This window comes from Dama dama, chromosome 19 (genome assembly GCF_033118175.1).
Source record: "Dama dama isolate Ldn47 chromosome 19, ASM3311817v1, whole genome shotgun sequence".
Classification (NCBI taxonomy): domain Eukaryota; kingdom Metazoa; phylum Chordata; class Mammalia; order Artiodactyla; family Cervidae; genus Dama; species Dama dama.
This window is the reverse complement of record NC_083699.1, coordinates 82875778-82902274: the sequence shown is the minus strand read 5'-3', so window position 1 is coordinate 82902274 and position 26497 is coordinate 82875778. Positions and strand designations below refer to the sequence as shown.

General features: G+C 38.2%; 1 protein-coding gene across 8 annotated transcripts in view; it reads right to left on the bottom strand.

Annotated features, from left to right (window-relative positions):
* Positions 1-330: 330 nt before the first annotated feature.
* CEP63 (centrosomal protein 63) overlaps positions 331-26497 on the bottom strand; it is an 80151-nt gene continuing 53984 nt past the window's right edge. For 4 of the 8 annotated variants that reach the window (XM_061167633.1, XM_061167632.1, XM_061167630.1 and 1 more), the window contains 10 exons: positions 20350-20583; positions 19353-19492; positions 16213-16350; positions 13085-13199; positions 12029-12226; positions 10565-10651; positions 3654-3859; positions 2593-2878; positions 975-1005; positions 331-729 (listed from right to left, as the gene is read on the bottom strand). In XM_061167633.1, coding sequence (XP_061023616.1) covers positions 626-729; positions 975-1005; positions 2593-2878; positions 3654-3859; positions 10565-10651; positions 12029-12226; positions 13085-13199; positions 16213-16350; positions 19353-19492; positions 20350-20583 — 1539 coding nt within the window. In that variant the 3' untranslated portion in view covers positions 331-625. Of the gene's footprint in view, positions 730-974; positions 1006-2592; positions 2879-3653; positions 3860-10564; positions 10652-12028; positions 12227-13084; positions 13200-16212; positions 16351-19352; positions 19493-20349; positions 20584-26497 lie in introns of those variants that run through there. The other 4 variants (XM_061167636.1, XM_061167637.1, XM_061167634.1 and 1 more) reach the window with 3 other exon arrangements.

Below are 26497 nucleotides of genomic sequence, written 5' to 3'. Positions count from 1 at the left end.
TCCCACCTCTTTCCCACGTCTGTCTTTTGAACAGGAGAGGGCTTCCTGTCAAAGTTCTCCAGCCCCTTCACATACTTCCGCCTGGCCTCACACATTACCAGCCCAACTGGCTAATGAGGAGCAACACCAGTACAAAAATCAGCAAAATCTGGATCACTCTGACTGAGATCCATGGCTTCTGCTACATACACTGCTCCCAGAGGAAGTTCCTACAGTTACTTTATTTCCAACATGTATCATAAAATCTTTAATTAGTCTTCAGCTATTACATTTAAGTCAGCAAGAGAAAGTATTACTTTACGATAATAAATATTAATATGAGAAAAAAAGTCTAGCAAAGTGGTTTATTTACATGTTATTGCTGGAAAAAGTCCTTTAAACAAGACAGTGCAGAGAAAACACCTTAGAGCTAAGTGTCAGCTTCTCAGATTCCTCACAGCAGCTTTAGTACATCTTATTTTTATGGCTTCTATATAGTCGTATGTTCAGGCTTTCAAAGAGCTGCTACTTCAGGATGACAGTAACTCTTCAGTGTTTAGTTTTATTTCCAAGTTTGTGATTTTTAAGAGGCTACTTTAGGACTGTGAATTGTTTCACTGTCTTTTCACTTTCTCGCTTTAATTCTTCAATATGGGCATCGAGGCGCTCTAGAATGTGATGAGACCTCAGTTCTTCCTCTTCCAAAAATCTTGTGGCTATTGAACCAAGAGGAGACAGAGGCAAGGGACACTAGAAGAGAAACAAATTTTGACATATGTAAGTTGAACAGTATATTTCTAAGATACAGTATTCTTGACATTTTCTAAGTACCAATATCAAAAGGGGGATGTTTTCCTCTGACAAGATATTGTTTTTATCCTAATGATGATAACAGTAAAAAAAAAAAAAAAAAAGTTCCACAAAAATTAACACAGATCTCTTCCTTTCTGACACAGTTATGTAAGTGTGAAGCATCATATAAATATATTACTTACTCATTTGAAGACTTCCAGAGCCTTCTATACCCTAGAAAAGATATACTTAATGCCTATTTATTTCAAACTTACTTATAAAAATCTGAATGTTACTGTTTAAAGCATAGAAAATCTACCTGTAATAAATTAGATACCAGTTAAAAATCAATATTTTCCTTCCTCCAAAATTTGAGTCTACAGCCCCTTGTCTGAAATCACTGGTTTCAGAATTTAGATGTACCATATTTAGTTGACCCTTATCTGCAGTAGTTATTTTCTATAATGTCATCGCAAACCCGGAATTAATGAATATTGAAACACTGCTCTTATGGGAAACAAACACATACACACAAACTTCACACAGATTATAATCCTAACTTCTAAGAATAACTCACCAGGTAGATTCTGTTTGCTTTATTTCACAAAAAACAAGGTTCACAGTGTTCAGTAACTTGCCCGAGGCCACCCCATTAATGGGTGCCAAAGCTGGGGTTCAAACCCTGTTCAAGCCCAGCATCTGAGCTTCATGCACTCTACTGCCCCTGAGTGGCTCTATCTTCTGGGCATCTCAGCACAAGAGCTGAAACAAGAGGGTAACGTACCACCTTGACTGACCTTAGCTGGAAACATGCAAGTCCAGTGACTCACATTTTATCCAGCTCTTCCATGTTCATGAATGACTGTGGAAGTGCTTATGAGTTCTGCTTACAGGTAACAAATAGTTCAGCAAGTAGATGAATTCATAAATATAGAATACATGACCTATGAGGAGTCTGAGGTAGCATCCCATAATCAAACACATTGGTATTTCAGACATAAAATGTTAAGTGGGATCAATCAACATTTTATCACATCGTATCAGTTCAGGCCAGGTCAGGTCTTGGTGCCAAACTTAGAAAGTTAGTCATCAGGTCTTTTTTGGATTTCAGAATTACATATATAGTGCATATATTTCAACAACTAAAAGAGAACTCCTATGGACTTGGTGGCATATTAAAAAGTCAAAAATACTGAACAGGTATTTCACAGGTACAGGATCACAGGGTGATGAGAAGGAACGGCTAGAGGTGAGCGCTTCAGCACAGAAGGCAAAAACAAGGGTGGAGAGGAGTCCTCACATCTGCTGCAGGAACAAGGGGCCAGCCCTGTTGAAGGGCAGAGTCTGCCACCAGGGCCCCGTGGGGCGGCACCCAGCCTATGGTCCATAACAGACACATCAGATGCCATTAATTCCTCTGCCTCGACCCACTCTTTCCCTTTCCAGCCATTCCTTTTCTCCTCCCCCACTGTCTACGCTCCAGGACTGTCTTGGCAGGTAGAGATATTCCTTGAATCAATCATTTCCAATACAAAGGTGACCCTCTCTGAAAAAAGGCAGGAAGGGAATTTTAAATTTTGGCTGAAAATAAATGAATCCCTATAACTTATACTTAACAAGACACATTTTAAAAAGTAGTCGTGGCTGAAGTCTTCACAAGCAAAATCTTAGGACAGAAATACATGAGAATAACAAAGGGTACTTAAGAGTGAGAAGCAGTAAGGAGACAAAAAGAAAAAAAAACCCTCTGCCTTAAAATAAAAAAAACAAACTCAAACTAAACACACTTAATAAACTAGTAAGATCAAAAAATTTCCATACCGAAGATGTAAAGTCTTCTGGGTCATTTATGCTCTCAGAGACAGTGTCAGAAAAGTTGGTTTCATTTGTATCTAGCACTGAAGGAAGAGAGTGAGTTTTGCACAGAAAGTTTGACGGCAGAGAGACAGTGGAGCAGCAAGAGCTGAGCTGATGGCTCTGGGGGCTGACGCCCCGGGACAGGGACACGGGCTCTATGCTGTCTGATGCTTGTCCTGGTGGAGAATGAAGACCTGCTTTGTAGGGCTCAGCCTTCATCCCATCATGCCTGTGCTGGCCATGGGCTGGCCTGGATAGCAGATTGGAAAATAAAGCAGATAAAGATTGTAGTAGTTTTCCTCCTTTAAAACAGACTTATTGTTGGAACTTCAATAAAAATACAGTACCAGACTAAGGAGAAGGCTATAATTTACAAAATCAGCAGCCTGCTCAGACCAGGCATTCTTTTCATCACCCTGGCCCCAAATATCCAACCCCCATGACCACGTCCCTGCCCCCACAGACTTACACAACAGCAAGGAAGACAAGTATGCTATCTGGGTGCCCTAGTGAGGTTGGTGGTAGGACAGAGGGAAGCAATGTGCATAGAGAAGTCCCTTATCTTTACCTGGGGGTGAGGTGGGAGTGGCAGAGAGGGTGTCAGCAAAGGTTCCTGGTAGGAAAACATGTAAGAGCTGAAGCCGGGTGGTTTTTCATTGAATACTGATGTTTTAGGTAACAGTCTATTGTTAGTTCACCAAAAATACAAAAGAAGCTTTTTATAAAAAGCTAACTTCCACTTCTTATGGGCCAAGTGAAGCTAGAGAGGTGGGAAGCAGCATGACAAAACTCAGGGGAATTAGGCGGTTATTCTCACCTACATCTAGAAGTTTGCATGAAAGTGATATATAACCCCCTGCACTTTTTAACCTAACAGACCTAACACTTGTACACACTGTACTTCAAAATTAAACATAGGGTCCTTTGATAAAGATTTAATTTCTATAAATTGGAAATTATTCTCAAAGAAATGAGCATTACATAATAAAGATATATATTTTAAATAAACTATGAAGAAAATTTACTTGAACTCTGTATTCTTGAACTCAGGTACTCTGCTGTGTGTTGGTTTAAAGATCCTGTCCCGGTTTTTTTTGCATATCTGAGTAGAAATCTCCAGCTGACCTTTGGTATCCATCAAATCTTTCTGTAGTTGTTGATTTTCAGATACTAATTTATTTAATGCCTCAATATAATTTTCCTGGAGGTCTGCTAGTGAAATCTCTTTTGCCTAATAAAAAAGAACAGAGGCACTTAATTTGTAAAAGAATACTTGTGATCTGTGATACTGCTGGTTGAAAATTACTTTTAGCTGTGACTAGTTAATCTATGGTTTTACTTAGGAAAAAGTATAGATCTGGTTTTGGCACCTTAAAAAAAAGGGTGTATTTCTTAGTTAATGGGGTAGGAGCACAATGGGCTTCCCTAATGTGTGAAGGAATATCTAAGGAGCTGGAGGAAGGCTAGAACTAGAATGGAAGAAAGCTACAAATGAGAATCAAAAACAGACAAAAAGAAAGAAAATAGTAACCATGAATTCTTCTTTAAGAAAGAGAAAGTTGAGCTTAGTGAAATAAATCAGACGGAGAAATACAAAGACTATATGTTATTACTTATATGTGGAAAACAAAAAATAAAACAAATGGATATTACAAAACAGAAACAGACTCACAGACACAGAACGGTTACCAATGGGGAGAGGGAAGGGGGGTGCGGCTAGACAGGGGTAGGGGATTAAGAGGCACAAACTACTATGTATAAAATAAATAAGCTACAAGGATATATTATACAGCAGACAATATAGCCATTATTTTATAATTACTTTAAACAGTATAATCTATAAAAATATTGAACAACTATGTTGTACACTTTGATATAATATTCTAACTATGCAATTATACAACTATAGTTTAACTTAAAAAAAAAAAGATGGAGACAGAAGGTTGAATAGCCCCACAATACCTGTGGAAGAAAACCAAGAGACCTATTTCAAAGAAAGAAATCTGAACATAATGTTCTGAAAAGGAATTCTGGCTGGCATGGACAACTTTTAAATAAATAACTCTCTGGTCTTAAAGACTTTTACATAATGTTGTACCTATTCTGGTATGTGAGATTGATTTGACATGATAAGTCAGTATTCAACAAGGATAAGGTAGGAATTACTACTCTGATATGGTCTGAATTCTGTGATTATAAATTCTATTGCTCTTCAATTCTAGGTATTTCCTAGTAATATAGCACCTAAAAAAAAACAGAAGTCTGGACTATTTTTTTCTAATGACAAAATATTTTCATTAGCATTCTGAAAAATTATGGTTGTCTTCTTTGGAATTTAATACGATGTTTAGCTTGCTCTTTTCTATAAAGAATTTTTTGAAAATAAGCTGGTCAAGTAGTTTGACAAACACAATTTACCTAACAAAAAAATAAAGCTTAAAATACAACCATTTAACTATGTGTACTAGTCGTGAGAATAAGTTATAAAATCTTTCAGCAAGTTGTTGACAGATAAAATCTCAAAAAAAAAAAAAAATCTGCAGGACATAGGAGTTAAACTATGAACTACTAGTGACTTTTATTTTCACTGTGGTAAATAATTTATCAGAGCTATTGCTTTCATTACAAAGCTAGTTAGATACTTTTATTAAAAGTTATTTAGCCAAAATTATTCATTCGTAAAAGTAATATCAACTTCCTAGGATGATAAATGCAAAATGGAACTTTTTAATAACTGTTCTTAATACATACATCATGTTTACACTGTAACTTCAAAATCAGAGGAAGTCTAAATTGCTGACATGATTCTCAACAGCCTGAGTTTCATATCTGATGTCATTAAAGATATCTTTTAGAAGAAGATAATGTTTGTTTTTTCCAAGCAGGCATCATTTAAATTTTTCTCAAATTTACTATTTTATTAACAAACAATTACAAACAAATGAATGTGAAAGGTAATATAAAAAGTGCATAGCAAGCACACACCTGGCTGTGTGAAGAAAGGACATCATTACCATTGTTAGAGGTTTCAGGAGAAATTAAGCTGAACAGAATCTCTGGCCATAGTCTAGGCACTTCTGAAAGTTCCCAACTCTTAAATATGAACAGGTAATCACACTACATAAGATAAAAGTCTCAATCAGCTATTTCCAAATCCTGAGCAGTGACAGACTTTATGTTCTTGGGCTCCAAAATCACTGCAGATGGTGACTGCAGCCATGAAATTAAAAGACACTTGCTCTTTGGAAGAAAAGCTATGACCAACCAAGACAGCCTATCAAAAAGCAGAGACATTCCTTTGCCAAGAAAGGTTCATCTAGCCAAAGCTATGGTTTTTCCAGAAGTCATGCACAGATGTGAGAGTTGGACCATAAAGAAACCTGAGCACCAAAGAAATGATGCTTTTGAACTGTGGTGTTGGAGACTCTTGAGAGTCCTCTGGACTGCAAGGAGATCCAACGAGTCAATTGTAAAGGAAATCAGTCCTGAATATTCACTGGAAGGACTGTTGCTGAAGCTGAAGCTCCAATACTTTGACCACCTGATATGAAGAACTGACTCACTGGAAAAGACCCTGGGAAAGATGCTGGGAAAGACTGAAGGCAGGAGGAGAAGGGGATGACAGAGGATGAGATGGTTGGATGGCGTCACTGACTCAACGGACATGACTTTGAAATTGGTCTGGGAATTGGTGATGGACAGGGAAGACTGGCGTGCTGCAGTCCATGGGGTTGCATCGAGTCAGCCACAACTGAATTGAACTGAAATCCTGAGCCTTTTGAAGACTCTGTGGTGCAAATCAAGCTGTTGGTTTTCTCCACCACTAGCTTAGTATTGCTTATCAAGGTGTATAAAGTCGTTTTCCTTCCTTCCATGTATGCATCCTTCCTTTCTTCTTTCCTTCTTTCCACCCACCTTCCCCCTTACAAAATATTTAGCTGTTGTCTCCTCTCCTACTTTTTCATCCTTGTATGTTTGCTTTAAAAAACAAAGTCCTTTCACTTTAGTTTTAGAGGGATTCGGCGAGGGAGTATATGCCACATTAAATGATGGCATAACATTTCCTAGTAAAGAAAATCATGAAACCATCCCTCTGCAAACTAACATTTACATTTTTTCAAAATTGTGGATACTGCAAACAATACTGAAATGACCATTTTCATGCATTTGCTTCTCCAGGATGGGTTCTTTGGGAATGCAAACTGATGACAAAAGGAGAATAATTCAGCAATGACAACCACAATCAGAAAAGCACATGACTCAGGACTTTATAGACTGCATGTATTTACATTCGGTTTAATGGACATTGCTAAACTGCCCTCCAGAATAGCTGTCAATTTACTTTCTCATTAACAGATCACTAAAGAGCCTGTTGCTCTATATCCCTGCCAACACTGGTTATATCAGTTTTTAAAAAATCATTGTCAAGCCAGTAAACAAAAGAATATTTATTTCTTTTGATTATTAAAGGGATGTAACTGCTTTTCTTCTTTGCTGAATTTCTGTATTACTTCTATGATTATCTATTTATGGACTGTGTAGATCACAACAAACTGTGGAAAATTCTTCAAGAGATGAGAATACCAGATCACTTTACCTGCCCCCTGAGAAATCTGTATGCAGGTCAAGAAGCAACAGAACCGGACATGGAACAACAAACTGGTTCCAAATTGGGAAAGGAGTATATCAAGGCTATATATCATCACCCTGCTTATTTAACTTATATGCAGAGTACATCATGAGAAATGCTGGGCTGGATGAAGCACAAGGTAGAATAAATATTGCTGAGAGAAATATCAATAACCTCAGACATGCAGATGACACCACCCTTATGACAGAAAGTGAAGAAGAACAAACAAGCCTCTTGATGAAAGTTAAAGAGCAGAGTGAAAAAGTTGGCTTAAAACTCAACATTCAAAAAACTAAGATCATGGCATCCGGTCCCATCACTTCATGGGAAATAGATGGGGAAACAATGGAAACAGTGAGAGACTTTATTTTCTTGGGCTCCAAAATCACTGCAGATGGTGACTGCAGCCATGAAATTAAAAGATGCTTGCTCCTTGGAAGAAAAGCTATGACCAGCCTAGATACCATATTAAAAAACAGAGACACTACTTTGCAAAGGTACAAAGGTCCATGTAGTCAAAGCTATGGTTTTTCCAACAGTCGTGTATGGATGTGAGAGTGGGACTATAAAGAAAGCTGAGCACCGAAGAATTGATGCTTTTGAACTGCGGTGTTGGAGAAGACTCTTGAGAGTCCCTTGGACTGCAAGGACATCCAACCAGTCAACCCCAAAGGAAATCAGTCCTGAATATTCATTGGCAGGATTGATGCTGAAGCTGAAGCTCCAATACTTTGGCCACCTCATGCAAAGAACTGACTCATCTGAAAAGACCCCGATGCTGGGAAAGATTGAGGGCAGGAGGAGAAAGGGACGACAGATGATGAGATGGTTGGATGGCATCACCAACTTGATGCACATTAGTTTGAGCAAGCTCTGGGAACTGGTAATAGACAGGGAAGCCTGCCCTGCTGCAGTCCATGGGATCTCAAAGTTGGACACGACTGAGTGACTGAACTGTACTGAACTGAATCTATTTTCCTACTAGATCCCGATGATTATGTTATCTTTATAAGGCCTTATATATTAATATTTTATATTAACCTTTTGTCTGTTAACAGATTGTTCTCCTCTAGTCTATCAGTCTTTTAAATGGGGCCTTTTGTAGTCCAGAAATTTTATATTTTTATGTTGTAGAATTATGTTGTAAAATTCTTTGTGGTTTCAAGATGCTAAGAGTGTCTCACCCTCTCAAAAGATTATAAAAATGGTTCCCTGTATTTTCCTTTAGCTGAAATAAAGTATTCGTGTAGTGTTTTGCATGTTCTTCCACCCCAGCCTCCACAATCCTTGAGAGTGAAACTAAAACTACTTAGGAGCCAACAGGGGCATTGCATAACCATGAATTTTTGGAGGCATATACTCTCCAGAAAAACAGAAAAAAAGAATTTCTAAAATCTCTGGGCATTTGACCTGTATCAAGAAAAGAGGGTAAGAAACAGATGGGTCATTTTGCAAAAATAACAATTTTATAACAAAATAGTTTAAAGTGCACTTACACAGTTGGTAACTCTCTGTTAGCTAATCCTGTTCTCTGGTTTCAGAGAAGCTTGTTTACATTTCTTATCCTCCCTACTGGATTACCCTCAATCTTGTAAAGACAAGAATCGTATTCATCCTTGTATCTATTACACTGTCTACTAAATACTTTCAGCATAAAAGATTCTAGAATATGTGATTAAATGAAGTGCATTTTCTCTAATGGCTCAGAAGGTAAAGAATCTGCCTACAATGCAGGTGATACAGGTTTGATCTCTGAGTTGGGAAGATCCCCTGGAGAAGGGAATGGCTACCCACCTCCAATATTTTTGCCTGGAGAATCCTATGAACAGAGGAGCCTGAAGGGCTATAGTCTGGGGGTCACAGAGTCAGATACAACTGAGCGACTAACACTTTCACTTAACACTTTTACCTTGTAGAAATATATTTAAAACAAAAATACTTAAAAGATGACATACTTTATAATGAAAAGATTGTGAAAATAGTAATTACAGTAATAATAACAGTGTTAAGTATTTATTATATACCACCTGTATGCAGGTCAGGAAGCAACAGTTAGAACTGGGCATGGAACAACAGACTGGTTCTAAATAGGAAAAGGAGTACATCAAGGCTGTATATTGTCACCCTGCTTATTTAACTTATATGCAGAGCACATCATGAGAAACGCTGGGCTGGAAGAAGCACAAGCTGGAATCAAGATTGCCAGAAGAAAATATCAATAACCTCAGATATGCAGATGACACCACCCTTATGGCAGAGAGTGAAGAGGAACTAAAAAGCCTGTTGATGAAAGTAAAAGAGGAGAGTGAAAAAGTTGGCTTAAAGCTTAACATTCAGAAAACTAAGATCATGGCATCTGGTCCCATCACCTCATGGGAAACAGATGGGGAGACAGTGGAAACAGTGTCAGACTTTATTTTTTGGGGTCCAAAATCATTGCAGATGGTGATTGCAGCCATGAAATTCAAAGACGCTTACTCCTTGGAAGGAAAGTTATGACCAACCTAGACAGCATATTAAAAAGCAGAGACATTACTTTGCCAACAAAGGTCCGTCTGGTCAAGGCTATGGTTTTTCCAGTGGTCATGTATGGATGTGAGAGTTGGACTGTGAAAAAAGCTGAGTGCCGACGAATTGATGCTTTTGAACTGTGGCGTTGGAGAAAACTCTTGAGGGTCCCGTGGACTGCAAGGAGATCCTACCAGTCCATCCTAAAGGAGATCAGTCCTGAGTGTTCATTGGAAGGACTGATGCTGAAGCTGAAACTCCATTACTTTGGCCACCTCATGCGAAGAGTTGACTCATTGGAAAAGACCCTGATGCTGGGAAGGATTGGGGGCAGGAGAAGAAGGGGACGACAGAGGATGAGATGGCTGGATGGCATCACCGACTTGATGGGCATGAGTCTGAGTAAACTCCGGGAGCTGGTTTACTCCAGATGGACAGGGAGGCTTGGCGTGCTGCGATTCATGGGTCTCAAAGAGTCGGACACGACTGAGCGACTGAAGTGAACTGCACTGAAGTGCCAGACACTATGCTAAACCCTTTATATACATTCTCTCTATTAAGAACACAGACTGTACATGTATTTTTATCACATACAGTATTTTTTTAAATCTCCCAGTTGTTGGAGTGAAGAGTCATACTTTGCTCACTCCTATCACTGTCTTGACTTCTTTTTGAGAAAGTTTTTGCAGAAGGATCATTTCATAGTTTGATCTTAGCTTTCTCTTTACAATATCAGTATTTACAAAGTAATTTCTTTTAAAGCTTGGACAGTAGAAAAGCACATTTCTATATATGTACCTCATGTAAACCCAATTCCAATTTCATCACCATTTCAGAAAGATGACGATTTTCTAATTTGAGTGATTCCAGCTGACCCAACATCTCCTGAGAAGGGAAAAGCAGAAAAAAAGAAATAAATGTGATGAATAAATCAAATGCATCTTAAAAAATTTTTCCACAAATTCCAAAAAGTTTCCACAAAACTTCATCTAATGAAAATTCCACAAATTTTCATTAGGTGAAGTTACATTCTTCATTCATATATACAAATACTTCCTAAAAAGTTTTTTGAAGAGGTGTTTCAACATGAATTTGTACACATGCAATTAAGAGTATTATTCTAAACAGATCAATCCAGGCACTGGTGGCTCTCTGGGACTCTTCTTCCTGGCCTCTGCCTCCAGCATCTCATAATCTGCCCTCCTTTCAAGGTAGTAGCTTATTCCTACTTGAAGATTCCTGCCTTCCTTGGCTTCCTACTTCTTTTGTGAGAACTATCTGGTTTTCTTCCTTTTTGTCTCTTTCATTTTTAGCATCATTCTGGCACCTTTTTACCCTAAATGAGTAGTTTCCTAAGTTGGGTTCAAGTCTCTCCTCTTCACACTCTATGCCTTTCTCCTGCCTTCTGCTTACAATACCTAAGTCTCTTGGAGTTTCAAATGCCAACTTCATGTAAAGACTTCCACAGCTAAATGTCTTACCTTGATTTTAATCTTGCACTCCAGGCCTTCTGTGGAACTATTAGATATTTCCATATGAAAGTCCAGCTTTTATCTCAAAACCAGTGTCCCATCTGCCAGCTTCCCCATTTTGGGTACCTTTCATACAAATTCATTATCCCCCCCCAAACCTGCTCCTTATCTTTTCTGTATTTCATTAAAGAGCATCACTCTCTAATCAGTTGCCAAAGCCAGAATCCTAGTGACATCCTTCCCTAACTCTATCTAACTCGCTCTCCCTATCCAGTCAAATACAAAGCCTACTCAATCTTAACAGGCAAGTATCTCCAGAATGCGTCCATTTCCCTGGGTCTCCCCTGCGCAGTGCTCAGGCCACCACCTCACTGCTGTGACAGCATCTGAGTGGTCACTCTGCCTCCTTGCTTCTTCTACATACAACCACAGAAACTTTTTACTCCTGTTTAACCTATTCTCTACTGACCCCAAGATAACATGAAAACTCCTGTACAGGGCAGGCAGGCCCTTTAGGAGCTAATCCCTGCTTTCCCACCTCATCCCTCACCACTTGTCCCACCTGCCACAGTGAACATGGTAACCTTCACCACTCACCACAGAAATAGTCTTTTCACTTGTCTGAACTACTCTTAACTCCTGCCAATCTTCACTAGACTACTTGTTAACCAGCCTAAAGAAGAGGATTCATAACAATTTACTGAATTAAACACTATAGAAATTATAACTTTAATAAACTGAACCTTCATAAACAAACTTCAAATAAAGAAAATTCTTGTTCAAGTTTCACCTTATGCTCTACTGCTTTTTCTTCTGCCTTTTGTAGCTCCGCTTTGAGTCGCTTTTCCATGTCAGAAGAAGAACTTTTGGTGGAAGCAATAGTGATATCTCGCTGATGTAACTCTCGAGTTAGCTGGGAGATCTCCATCTTCATTCCTTCTAGTACAGAACTGTAGCTCTGTTCAGCCTGTAAAATCTGTTCTTTCAACTGCAAAAAAACAGAAAGCATTAAAAATTGAGAGAAGATATGTTAGATAGAAAAATATAATATTAATAATAGAGTAATTTTTACCCTGCCTCAAGTCATAAATTTTTCCCTAATTAAATCTGCAAAAAATTAGCAATTTACCAAGCTGCATATCTGTACAGGTCAGGTGGTTATACCCACAATTATTTATTAGATCTCAAAACAGGGAGAGATTGCTGACTCAAATGCTGAGAACCAGCACCAGAAAACTGAAGCACACATTGTTTAGAGGACAGCATTTGTTACCTTCACTCTTTTTTTTAGTTGCAAATCTAAAATTTTTGCTTATATGGTTTCCTGGTCCATAGAAGATAACAGAAAGAGAAGAAAAAACGGGGCTAGAAGTAATCTCAAAGAAGTAATAAAAAGAAATGACTCAACAAATAGGACAGCCAGGGCCCAATAACACAGAGACAAATTCCACAAACTTCAAATGCCAATGAGGATATGACTACCCACAGCACAGAAGAGAATACACATCCATCACCACCTTCAGTCAGTAAGAAAATACTAAATGCCACCTCAATTAATATGGTCATGTGTTCATGCAAGCAAGAAGCTGTGTATCTTTTAGAAAATTTTTCATCAAGACACATTTAAAATAAAGTTGTAGAGTTCAAAGTGGGCAGGCTTCAGTTATCTTGAAAATACTTAAATGGCATCCCTGAGGATGACACAGAAAGATATTCTCCTAAGCACATTACAGGTACCCTACTCATGAGCATCAAAGGGCCTCTGGATGACATTTTTCTTATTAACTCCTATAACCTCCCAACCCACCGCTCAGTCTACAAACACAGCGGGGTCTGCCACTCTCACCTGCTTGATCTCAGCCCTGTACTCATTGTTGTGCACTTCCATCTTCTTTAGCTCTCCGTATTTCTCCATTAGCTCTTGACTCAGCTGTTTACATGTTGCACTCACAGATTCTAAGCTGCATGACAAAAATAAGGCCACATATTTAAAACAAAACAAAATCCTGAAGCCCACAAGTTGAGTTATCTAACTACTCTCTTAATGTCCAAGAAACAAACATCAGTTTCTAACCCAAAATAAAACTCATTTCCAATTTCCGTATCAGTGGAGTCAGAAAAGTCCATGCCAATCCAAACTTTTGGGGAGATACTTTTGACTTCTGTGTTCACCTATATACCTCCTATCTGCTTAAAATATTACTGGTTACAAAATTCTAAATGTTATAACAACGCAGGCAGTTTTTTCTCTCTAGTTGTACATGACCGGGCATCATGTCAGTCTTCACCAAGCTTAATTACAATCCCATCCTACACACAGCTGCCAAAATAATCATGAGTTTCCAACCTGTCACCCTTACTTATCCCTCATCAGAATAAGAACCTCAGGGACACCATGCCTCTCCTATCTCATAACTCATATCCACTATAAAGTCTTTTTGCTTCTAAATTGCTAGGCTTTACAGTCTGCCATGTGCCATGTGCTAAGCCTGACTTCTTTTCTTTTCACATACCACCCCCTTGACCACACGGCACCTCCCTCCACCACCTGACAATGGACAGTCAACACCCTTTCAAGAATCGAATCAGCATTTACCTGGAAAGAGCCACCCTGACCCTCAATCCCCAAAATCATCTTAAAAACAGTCTGCTTTCAATTATTAAGAGTTTTAAGGTAGACACTTTCTAGAACTTTCACTTTAAATTGCTCTTAGGTCTTTTAATGTACATATTCTGTCTCTCAAACTACAAATTCTAGAATTAAAATAATATCTTTTACTTCTCACTTCCCTTTAACCTTGTCCACCATACCCTCGGGCCCTTCATCATTCAGTTCCAGACTGTTCAATAAAGGCTTAATAACTGTTAGATTGTTCCCCCACACAACCAATTTACCAGATAAGCTATCGTTCAAAATATCACCTTGGCAATACAACAATACAAAACAATCATGTATATTCCTCCAGTTCCTGTTTCAGGGAGTATTCTGTTCAAACTGAACAATACAAATAAGCTGTCTAAAAGAGTTCCTTTTTTTACTAGTCTTTTGATATAGAAAAATAATTTTTAAAGCCATTCAGTTTTATTACTGAACAGGGGTATTTGTATCCATTTATTCCAACTTTATTTCTAAAAATCCTAGAATGCTTATTATGTGGTACTTAGTATATGACTATAATATGTCAAATAAAACACTGAGGTAGAGAGAAGAAAAATCAGAAACAATCCTGTCCTCTCTAAAGATGGGAAAATCGAGGCCTGAAGAGAAAAAAGTGTTCCAGGTTGTCAGTGTGTCACAAGCAAGACACAAGTCCTCGGAATCTGCCAAAAGCATAGCAAAACATGTAAAAGATCACTAAAAAGTTAGTCAATGGAAAATCTATGATAAAAAATGTAAATATTAACTCTAATACCAATAACAACTTTGTTGTTGTTGTTTAGCCGCTAAATCGTGTCCACCTCTTTTGTGATCCCATGGATCCCCACCAGGCTCCTCTGTCCGTGGGATTTCTCAGGCAAGAATTCTGGAGTGTGTTGCCACACTTTCTCCAGAGGATCTTCCCAACTCAAGGATCTAACCTGTGTCTCCTTCTTTGGTACAAATGGATTCTTCACCTGCTGAGCCACCAGGGAAGCCACATCAGTAAGAATGTGCTGTGCTCTGCTTAGTTGTGTCCGACTCTTTGCAACCCCAGGAGTTGTAGCCCACCAGGCTCCTCTGTCTATGAGGATTCTCCAGGCAAGAATACTTGAGTGGGTTGCCAAGCCCTCCTCCAGGGGATCTTCCCAATCCAGGGATTGAACCCAGGTCTGCCGCATTGCAGGCGGATTCTTTACCATCTGAGCCACCAGAGAAGCCCATCAATAAGAATACTAAACTTTATCTTATTCAATCTAGTGTGTGCACATATACTTCAGTAATGAGAATTAAGAATATCTTAAGTACTTCAAGGTGAGAAATAAAAACTGTGGATGCGTGTATATTTACTATGCAAAGAAAATATTTAGTGGTTTCCAAAAACAGAAATAAAAGATATATTAGTTAGAGTAGGGACAAAAATTTGTTACTTAAAAAGGCAAAATGGAAAATTTTTGGTTGTTTTTTCCCTGCAGGCTAACAGTTTATATATTTTTATCTTCTACATGCAGAAAACTATTAGAGTACAAATGACTGTGATTTATGTTTAAAATAAAATAGCAAACTGCTCCCAATCAAAAAGTTCTGCAGTATGACCAAAAAAAAAAAAAGTTCACCGTATGGTAATACAAGTGAGCTGGGCATAGGACAGCATAAATAAGGATTCAATCAACACACAAGGACATATCAACAGCATTTCAGAACAGAAGGAGCACCACATGTCCAACGAGACCTCCCCAAGAGAAGCTCCAGTGAGGTGGCTGATAAAGGGGAAAGCCAGTCTAACTGAAGGCCTTCTGCATGGGAGAAATGTGAAGACATACAGAGAGTCAATATAGACACCTCTTGAAGAATTGGGTTTTGAAGAAGAGCAGAGAAATATGGAAGTAACTTGACAGGGATATAGAATTAAAGGAGGGTTTTCATCTTTTTCCCAAGATGAGGAATAGTAAAACATATTTTATACCAGGGGAAATGATTTAGCAGAGATTAAGAATTGACAATATATAAAAGAAAAGAAAAAACTGTAGAAACTATACATAAGTGGAATCTTAGAAGCACAGACATGTCATCCATTGATTCATCCACTCTAACAGATTAAGGGCACAGACAGGTACAGGCTGACTGGTAGGTTTGGTGGTAAAAAGATTAGGAAGTTCTCCTTTAATTGAGATCAAAGTTCTCCTTTAATCTCAATGAAATCAGAAGTTAGGCCATTTGTGAAAGCTGGAGGAAAAAACAGGTTTTCATTTGTTATATTAGCTTACTTTATCAATACAATGATTGAAATAGTTTCTAACAATTTGAACATTGCTGAAATGCATGTAATTATCTACCTGCCTTCCAGACGCGTCACCTCTGCCTGCAGAAGCTCTTCACTAGTGTGGGTAAAATCCAGTTGGCAGAGCATGTTCTGTAAGTCCCCCTGCCCTTGAGAGGCATACCTCCTTTCTGCCAGAGGTTCCTCCAGTGATCTACAGGAAGACACAGGAGGACTGTTAAAGGCCTGTATCTTTGCAAACAAAAACAACACAGAGGCAGTTCATATTTTCCCAACTCTTTTTAGTAATGAAACTCTTCAGAATTCTTTAGTCTGTTTCCTGGTTTACCAAAAAAAAAAAAAAGTTAGCTGACTGTATAGACCTCCTTCATCTTTGGCTGCAAAATATATAATCAATCTGATTTTGGTATTGACCATCTAGTGATGTCCATGTGTAGAGTCTTCTCTTATGTTGTTGGAAGATGTGTTTGCTATGAAGAGTGCGTTCTCTTGGCAAAACTCTATTAGCCTTTGACCTGCTTCTTTTTGTACTCCAAGGCCAAATTTGCCTGTTACTTCAGGTGTTTCTTGACATCCTACTTTTGCATTTCAATCCCCTATAATGAAAAGGACATCTTTTTGGGGTGTTACTTCTAGAAGGTCTTGTAGGTCTTCACAGAACCATTCAGCTTCTTCAGCATTACAGGGCAGGGCATAGACTTGGATTACTGTGATATTGAATGGTTTGCCTTGGAAACGAACAGAGATCATTCTATTGTTTTTGAGATTGCATCCAAGTACTGCATTTCAGACTCTTTCGTTGACATGATGGCTACTCCATTTCTTCTAAGGAATTCTTGTCCACAGTAGTAGATATAATGGTCATCTGGGTTAAATTCACCCATTCCAGTCTATTTTAGTTCACTGATTCCTGAAATGTCGATGTTCACTCTTGCTATCTCCTGTTTGATCACTTCAAATTTGCCTTGATTCATGGACTAAACATTCCAGGTTCCTATGCAGTATTGCTCTTTACAGTATCGGACTTTACTTCCATCACCAGCCACATCCACAACTGGGTCCTGTTTTTGCTTTGGTTCCCTCTCTTCGTTCTTTCTGGAGTTATTTCTCCAATGATCTCTAGTAGCATATTGGACACCTACCGACCTGGGGAGTTCATCTTTCAATGTCCTATCTTTTTGCCTTTTCATACTGTTCATGGGGTTCTCAAGGCAAGAATACTGAAGTGGTTTGCCATTCCCTTCTCCAGTGGAACACGTTTTGTCAGAACTCTCCATCATGACCTGTCTGTCTTGGTGGCCCTATATGGCATGGCTCATAGTTTCATTGAGTTAGATGAGGTTGTGGTCCATGTGATCAGTTTGGTTAGTTTTCTGTGATTGTGGTTTTCAGTCTGCCCTCTGATGGATAAGAATAAGAGGCTTATGGAAGCTTCCTGATGGGAGAGACTGACTGAGGGGGAAACTGGGTCTTATTCTGATGGGCGGGGCAGTGTTCAGTAAATCTTTAATTCAATTTTCTGTTGATATGGGTGGGCCCTCTTCCCCACCCCCCCCACCCCCCCCACCCTCTCCCGAGTTTCCTCCCTGTTGTTTGACCTGAGGCCAAACTATGGTGGAGGTAATGAAGATACTAGAGACTTCCTTCAAAAGGTTCCATGCATGCACTGCCGCACTCAGTGCCTCTGACCCTGCAGCAGGCCACCGCCAACCCATGCCTCTGCTGGAGACTCCTGGCCACTCACAGGCAAGTCTGGGTCAGCCTCTTGTGGGGTCACTGCTCCTTTCTCCTGGGTCCTGGTGCGCACAAGGTTTTGTTTGTGCCCTCTAAGAGTCTGTTTCTCCAGCCCTGTGTAAGTTCTGGCCGCTCTATGGTGGGGTTAATGGTGACCTCCTCCAAGAGGGCTTATGCCATACCCAGCTCTACTGCACCCAGAGCCCCTGCCTCCGCGGCAGGCCACTGCTGACCTGTACCTCTGCAGGAGACACTCAAACACAGTTCTGCCTCAGTCTCTGTGGGATCTCTGGGTCCCAGTGGCACAAGGTTTGTTTGAGCCCTCCGAGCATCTCTAGCCGGTATGGGGTTTGATTCTAAATGTGATTGTGCCCTCCTACTATCTTGCTAGGGCTTCTCCTCTGCCCTTGGACGTGGGGTATCTTTTTGGTGGGAGTCAGCATTCTTCTATTGACGGTTGCTCAGCAGCAAGTTGTAATTTTGGAGTTCTCGCAGAATATGAACACATGTCCTTACCAGCTACTAATCATGACCTATTTCACCAAAGAAGGTAGGCCTCCCAGGAGACATGAAACTATAATTCCTTTCACGTTTGGAGTTTCAGCAAGGGTACAAATTAACAGGAGACAGAGAGAGAATAGTCACTAAGTCATGTCTGACTCTTTACAACCCCATGGACTGTAGCCTGCCAGGCTCCTCTGTCCATGGGATCATCCTGGCAAAAATAATGGCGTGGGTTGTCATTTCCTCCTCCAGAGGATCTTTCCAACCCAAGGGGTTGAACCCACGTCTCCTACATTGGTAGGTGGATTCTTTACCACTGCACCACCTGGGAAGCCCATACAGATTGACAAAAGGGTTTCTAACTTTCTAAACATCAGAGTTTCTTGGTTAGGGGACCCAAACTGAAGGTAGAAAAAAATAACCATACAATATTATCTAATATTTTAGATACCTAAAAATTTAAATTTTTAAATTTAAAAATTTTAAATTTAAAAAAATTAAATTTTTAAATATAAAAAATACCTAAAAATTTAAATCAGAATTTAAATTAAATTTAAATTTATTTAATTTAATATATTTAATATTTATTTAAATTTTTATTATTTAAATTTAATAAAATTAAATTTAATATTTATTTAAATTTAATTTTAATTTACTATATTTAATATATAAATTTAATAAATTTATATAAGTTAAATTAAATTTAAATTAAATCAAAATTTAAAAATTAAATTAAATTTAGATACCTAAAAATTTAAATTTTTAAATTTAAAAAAATTTTAAATTTAAAAAATTTAAATTTTTAAATATAAAAAATACCTAAAAATTTAAATCAGAAATTAAAATAAAGAAAACCTATAATATGATCAAGCACAAAATTATGAACATGTAATATTAAAAACCATGTTCAATGCCAAACTACCCTGTCGCTAAGACTAATAATATTTAAGGTTATACCTTATAGTCTCTACTGTGTGTTGAGTGTCAACTGCCTTTAATTTTGCTTGTAGCTTCTCCTTTTGTATTCTTGCATCATGGATAAAATTTTCTTGAGTCTGAAGAGCTGCCTTCAATTCTCTCTTTTCTTCTTGCAGAACCTGTAAAAATACTCAGAAAAAAAGTCAGTTTTTCTATTTCATGAGAAAAGGAAGCCAGGCAGTCAAACTGTAAATTATGTAATAGATATAATATTAATAGGCTCATTATTAATATCTGATCCTGTTATTTTGCAGATGGTGATTGCAGCCATGAAATTAAAAGACGCTTACTCCTTGGAAGGAAAGTTATAACCAACCTAGACAGCATATTAAAAAGCAGAGACATCACTTTGTCAACAAAGGTTCATCTAGTCAAGGCTATGGTTTTCCAGTGGTCATGTATGGATGTGAGAGTTGGACTGTGAAGAAAGCTGAGCACCAAAGAATTGATACTTTTGAACTGTGGTGTTGAAGAAGACTCTTGAGAGTCCCCTGGACTGTAAGGAGATCCAACCGGTCCATCCTAAAGGAGATCAGTCCTAGGTGTTCATTGGAAGGTCTGACGTTGAAGCTGAAACTCCAATACTTTGGCCACCTAATGCAAAGAGCTGACTCATTTGAAAAGACCCTGATGCTGGGAAAGATTGAAGGCAGGAGGAGAAGGGGTTGACAGAGGATGAGATGATTGGATGGCATCACCGACTCAATGGCCATGGATTTGGGTGGACTCAAGGAGTTGGTGGTGGACAGGGAGGCCTGGCGTGCTGCGGTTCATGGGGTCGCAAAGAGTTGGACACGACTAAGTGACTGAACTAAACTGAACTGATCCTGTTATTAATATCAATATCTGATCCATTGGCTACAGAGTAGGTAAGAAACTGCAGACTTTGGAACCTATTTCTAGGTTAATTAGTCTCTCTTAAAACATACATGCACACATTTCCTCAGTTATAGTACATAACAATTTAAAAATATACCTCTAGCAGTTTTTCAGATTCCCTCAATTTTTCTTCTTTCTGTCGCTGCTCTTGCATAATTGTCATATTGGTTCCAACCAAGTCATTGACTCTCATGGTGAGGCGCTCTATTTCCAACTCATTGGCACAGATAGTATCATTGGCCCGCTCCAGCTTACTGCTCAGGTGCTGAATTTCCGACTGGCTGGACAGTTCCACAGACTCTAATTTTTGTTTCCGATTGGCAAGCTGAGCCTAAAAACACACAAATTACCAATTGGTAAAAGTAAAAGAATAATCAATGAACAAGGAAGACTAAAATGAAACTAAGTTTTACCTCCATAAAAACATACAGCAATAGATCATTAAAAATATATAATTCATTCACCAGTCCAGTCAAAAAATGGACAAAAATTTAAGCAGACATTTCTCCAAAGAAGACATACAGATGGCCAATAAACACATGAAAAGATGCTCACATCACTCATTATTAGAGAAATACAAATCAAAACTACAATGAGGTATCATCTCATACCAATCAGAATGGTCATCAGCAAAAAAAACTACAAACAATAAATGCTAGACAGGATGTAGAGAAAATAGAACCCTGCTGCACTGTTGGTGGGAACGTAAACTGGTACTGCCACTACAGTATGGAGATTCATAACAAACTAGGAATAAAACCACCATGTGGTGGTGGTTTAGTTGCTAAGTCATGTCAGGCTCTTGTGACCCCATGGACTGTAGCCCTCCAAGCTCCTTTGTCCATGGGATTTCCCAGGCAAGACTATTAGACTGGGTTGCCATTTTCTTCAGACAATATTCCCAATCCAGGGATCGAACCCATGACCCTTGCGTAGAAGGTGGTCTCCTGAATTGCAGGCAGATTCTTTATCACTTACCCACTAGGGAAGCCCCCAGACTACCATATGACCCAGCAATCCCACTACTGGGCATATACCCTGAGAAAGCCACAATTCAAAATGACACATGTACCCCAATGTTCATCACAGCACTATTTACAATAGCCAGGACATGGAAGCAACCTAGATGTCCATCAACAAATGAATAGATAAAGAAGTTGTGGTATAATGGAATACACTCAGTCATAAAAAAGAATAAATTTGAGTCAGTTGTAGTGAGGTAGATGAACCTAGAGCCTCTTATAGACAGTGAAGTAAGTCAGAAAGAAAAAAACAAGTATTATATATTAACACAGATATATGGAATCTAGAAAAATGGTACTGATGAACCTAGTAGAGAACTGACTTGACACAATGGGGGAAGGTGAGAGTGAGATGAATTGAGCAAGTACCACTGACATACATACACTAGCATGTGTAAAATAGATAGTCAGTGGAAACTTGCTATATAATACAGGGAGCCCAGTCTGGTGCTCTGTGATAGCCTAGAGGAGTGAGATGGGGGGAGGGGAGGAAGGCTCAATGCAGAGGGATATATATAAAATAATGACTGATTCACACTGTTGTATGGCAGAAACTGACACAACAATGTAAAGCAATTTTCACCAATCAAAAAAAATTTATAAAGCTAGAAATAAAAATAAAGCAGTTGTGGTACATATACAAAATGGAATATTACTCAGCCATAAAAAGGAATGAATTTGAGTAGTTTTAGTGAGGTGGATGAACCTAGAGCCTATTATACGAGTGAAGTAAGCCAGAAAGAGAAAAACAGATATCATATATTAATGCATATATATGGAATCTAGAAAAATAGTACTGATGAACCTATTTACAGAGAAATGGAAATGCAGATGTAAAGAACAAACTGGCAGACAAGGCATGGGAAGGAGAGGGTGGGACAGACTGAGAAAGTAGCACTGACATATATACACCATCATGTGTAAAGCAGGTAACTTTCCTAGCGGGAAGCTGCTGTGTAACACAGGGAGCCCAGTCTATGACAGCGTAGAGGGGTGGAGTGAGGCAGGTAGGGAGGCTCGAGAGAGCGGTGATACATATATAATTATGACTGATTCACAGTGATGTACTACAGAGACCACCACACACTGTAAAGCAATTCTTCTCCAATTAAAAAATAATATACATACATATATATGTGTGTATATATAATATATTCATGATAGAAAAAAAACCTCCATGATAAAAACTAGGAATAGTGAGGAACTTTCTCAACTTGATAAAGACTTTCTACAGAAACCATACAGCTAACATCACACTTAATGCTGGGAAACTTGACACTTTCCCACAAAGATCAGATATAAGGCAACGATCTAGCCTCACGTCACTCCTTTTCAACATCACAGTGGATGTCCTAGTTAATGCAGTAAGGCAAGAAAAGGAAATAAAAGGTATACAGATCAGGGAAGAAGTCATAAAACTACCTTTATCCACAGATGATGTGATCATCTATGTAGAACATCTGAAAGAAGCAGCCAAAAAAATAAAAAAATCCCCTTGAGTTAAAAAGTAACTATAGCAAGGTTGCAAGATATAAGGTTAATAGATAAAAGTCAACCATTTTCCTATATGCCAAAAGTAAACATGTGGAATTTAAATTAAAAACAAAATACAGGACTTTCCCAGTAGTCCAGTGGTTAAGAATCTGCCTTGCAACACAGAGGACACAGGTTCAATCCCTGGTCAGGTAGCTAAGATCCCACATGCCTTGTAGCAACTAAGCCCATGCACCAAAACTACGGAGGCCGGTGTGATGCTGCAACTAAGACCCGTTGCAGCCAAATGAATAAAATAAAAATTAAAAAACAAAAAACCACAGCACTATTTATATTAACACCTAAAGAAATTACTTAAGTATAAATCTAATAAAATGTGTACAAGATCTATAAGAGAAGAACTACAGAACTCTGATGAACGATATCAAAGAATAAATGGAGATATTCCATGTTCATGAAAAGAAAGAATCAATACTGTCAAAGTGTCAGTTCTTCACAATATTATCTATGAATTCAATATGATCCCAATCAAAATATCAGCAAGTTATCAATATTTTGTGAGTATCAACAAAACTGACTCTAAAGTTCACAAGGAGAGGCAAAGAGTCAGAATAGTCAACACAATATCAAAAGAGAAGAACAAAGTTGACTGACTGGTGTTACCTAGTTTCAAGATTTACTATAAAGCTATAGTAATCAACAGTGTAGTATCAGCAAGAGAATAGACAAATAGATTAAGGGAACAGAATACAGAGCCCAGAAATTGACCCTTATAGTCAACTGATCTTTGATAAAAGAGCAAAGGTAGTAAGATGGAGTAAAGACAGTCTCTTCAACAAATGGTGCTGGAATAACTGGACATCTATATGCAAAAAAAAGAAAAATGACATGTCTGACAAAGGCTTTACACTCTCCACAAAAATGAATTAAAATGGACCACAGACCTAAATGTAAAATGCAAAACTTACAAAACTCTCGGAAGATAATATAGGAGAAAATGTAGCTAACTTTGGGTATAGCGGTACCTTTGTAAATACAACACCAAAGACATGATCCCTGAAAGAAATAACCAATAAGCTGAAATTCATTAAAATTAAAAACTTTTGCTCTGTAAAAGACAATGTCAAGAGAATGAGAAGACAAGCCACTTTAGCAACTGTCTCATGGACCTGTAGTACACAATTCCTGTAGATTTGGATGATTTTCAGGCTTTGTATCCCAGCTACACTGGTTTTTAACTCCCAACTTTCTAGTTTTTCACAAGTTTAATTCCAGCATCCTGAAAGGTACTTCATCTTCACACTGAAGATAGACATAAATCATTTGTGTAAGTAAAACTTCCCTTATTCTAAATATTTTTAAAAGGTAAAGCACACAATTTTATTTTAGAAATTTAAGTGAAAATGCCTCTGGGAAATCTATCTGCTGTGGATTTAAAGATTTTATTGTATACTGTACAGCGCCAAAATCCTACTATGGTCACATAAAGTAGATGCTCAAGGATGCCCATAAGCCAGAGAGAGGGTGGGAAGAGAAAGACAAAGAGGCAGAAAAACAGTGTTTATATAAATTACAGACCAAGATTCCAGCATAAAGAATCAAAAACTTTTTACCACATTCCTACAATAGTGTGAAAAAAAAACATCAAATGGGTTTAGATGCACAGAAATAACTACCAGGATACAATAGCCTCCAAACTTTTAAAATACCACATAAACTACCCACCTCAACAAGGGGAAACCTTACACAGAATTCTGAACAGAATAAAACACTGAAAATATTGGATGACAGTGGTGAGAGAAAGAGCCCAGCTTACTGAACCTCCCAACTCTACTTTAAATTGCACAGTAGCCCTGGGGCTTGGCAGAACACAGCTAGAAAACCACTGCTCAACTGGATGCTCAGGATGAAAGACAATACATGATTGCAAAATATTAGCATTGTCTCTTTAATACTGTAATAGCTATTTAACATTCAGTTCCAATCTGTGATCTTAAAGTAAACTGGTGTTGAAATTAATAGTTTAGCTAAGTTATAGTTTAACCAGCGAGTCTAGATTTGATACATAAAAACTAACCAATCTTAGTTCTACAGCATCAAAAATACAGCCTTTTTTTCCTTTTTTTTACATTGAAATACAGATGACATACAGTATGTTAGTTTCAGGTATAAAACATAGTGATTCAACACATACACATTATTACTGATCACCATGACAAGTCTAATAGCCATCTGTCACTATACAAAGCTATTACAATATTATAAACTGTATTTCCTAAGCTGCACATCACATTCCATGACTTAATTATTTCATAACTGGAAATTTAAATTAATTTCTTTCACCTATTTTGCCCAACTCCCCTCATCCTCTCCTCCATGACAACTACCAGTTTGTTCTCTGGATCTATGAGTCTGTTTCTGCTTTGTTTCATCTCTTAGATTCCACATGTAAGTGAAGTCATATGGAATTTGTTTTTCTCTGTCTTATTTCACTTAGCAATATATCCTCCAGGGACATCCACATGCTGCAAATGGTAAAATTTCATTCTTTTTTATGACTCATATACCACATTTTCTTTATCCATTCATCTATCAATGGGCACTTGGGTTGCCTCTGTATCTTTATTACTGTGAATAATGACGCAAAGAACATAGGGGTGCACATATCCTTTTGAATTAGTCTTTTTTTGGAAAAATGGCCAGAATTGTTAGATCGTATGGTAGTTCCTCTTTTAATTTCTAAGGAATCTCTATGCTGTGCTCCCAATTTATATTCCCACCAACACTGCATGGGGGTTTCCCAGATGGCACAATAAAGAATCTGCCTGCCAATGCAGGAGACACAAGAGACTTGGGTTCAATTCCTGGGTCAGGAAGATCTCCCCGAGTAGGAAATGGCAACCCACTCCAGTATTGTTGCCTGGAAAATTCCACGGACAGAGGAGCCTGGTGGGCTACAATCCATGGGGTTGCAACAGTTGGACATGACAGTACACACACACAACTGTGCATGAGGGTTCCCCTCTCTCTTCCTCAACACTTATTTGTTACCTTTGGATAACAGGCATTCTGACAGGTGTGAGATGGTATCTCACTGTGGTTTTGAATTGCATTTTCCTGATGATTAGTGATGCTGAATATCTTTTCTCAAGTCTGTATGTCTCGTTTGGAAAAATGTCTATTCAAGTCCTCTGCCAATTTTTTTATATCAGGTTGTTTTTTGACCTTGACCTCTTTAAGTTCTTTGTATATTTTAGATATTAAACTCCTTATAAAATAAATCATTTGCAAATATGTTCTCCAATTCAATTTTCTTGGACACTAAAATCACTGCAGATGATGACTACAGCCATGAAATTAAAAGAGGCTTGCTCCTTGAAAGAAAAGCTATGACAAACCTAGACAGCATATTAAAAAGCAGAAACATTATTTTGCTGACAAAGATTCATCAAGTCAAAGTTATGGTTTTTCCAGTAGTCATGTATGGATGTGAGAGTTGGACCATAAAGAAAGCTGAGCACCAAAGAAATGATGCTTTTGAACTGTGGTGTTTGTTGGAGAAGACTCTTGAGAGTCCCCTGGACTGCAAGGAAATCAAACCAGTCAATCATAAAGGAAATCAACCCTGAATATTTACTGGAAGGACTGATGCTGAAGCTGAAACTCCAATACTTCAGCCACCTGAAGCAAAGAACTGCCCCTTCTTCTGATGCTGGGAAAGATTGAAGG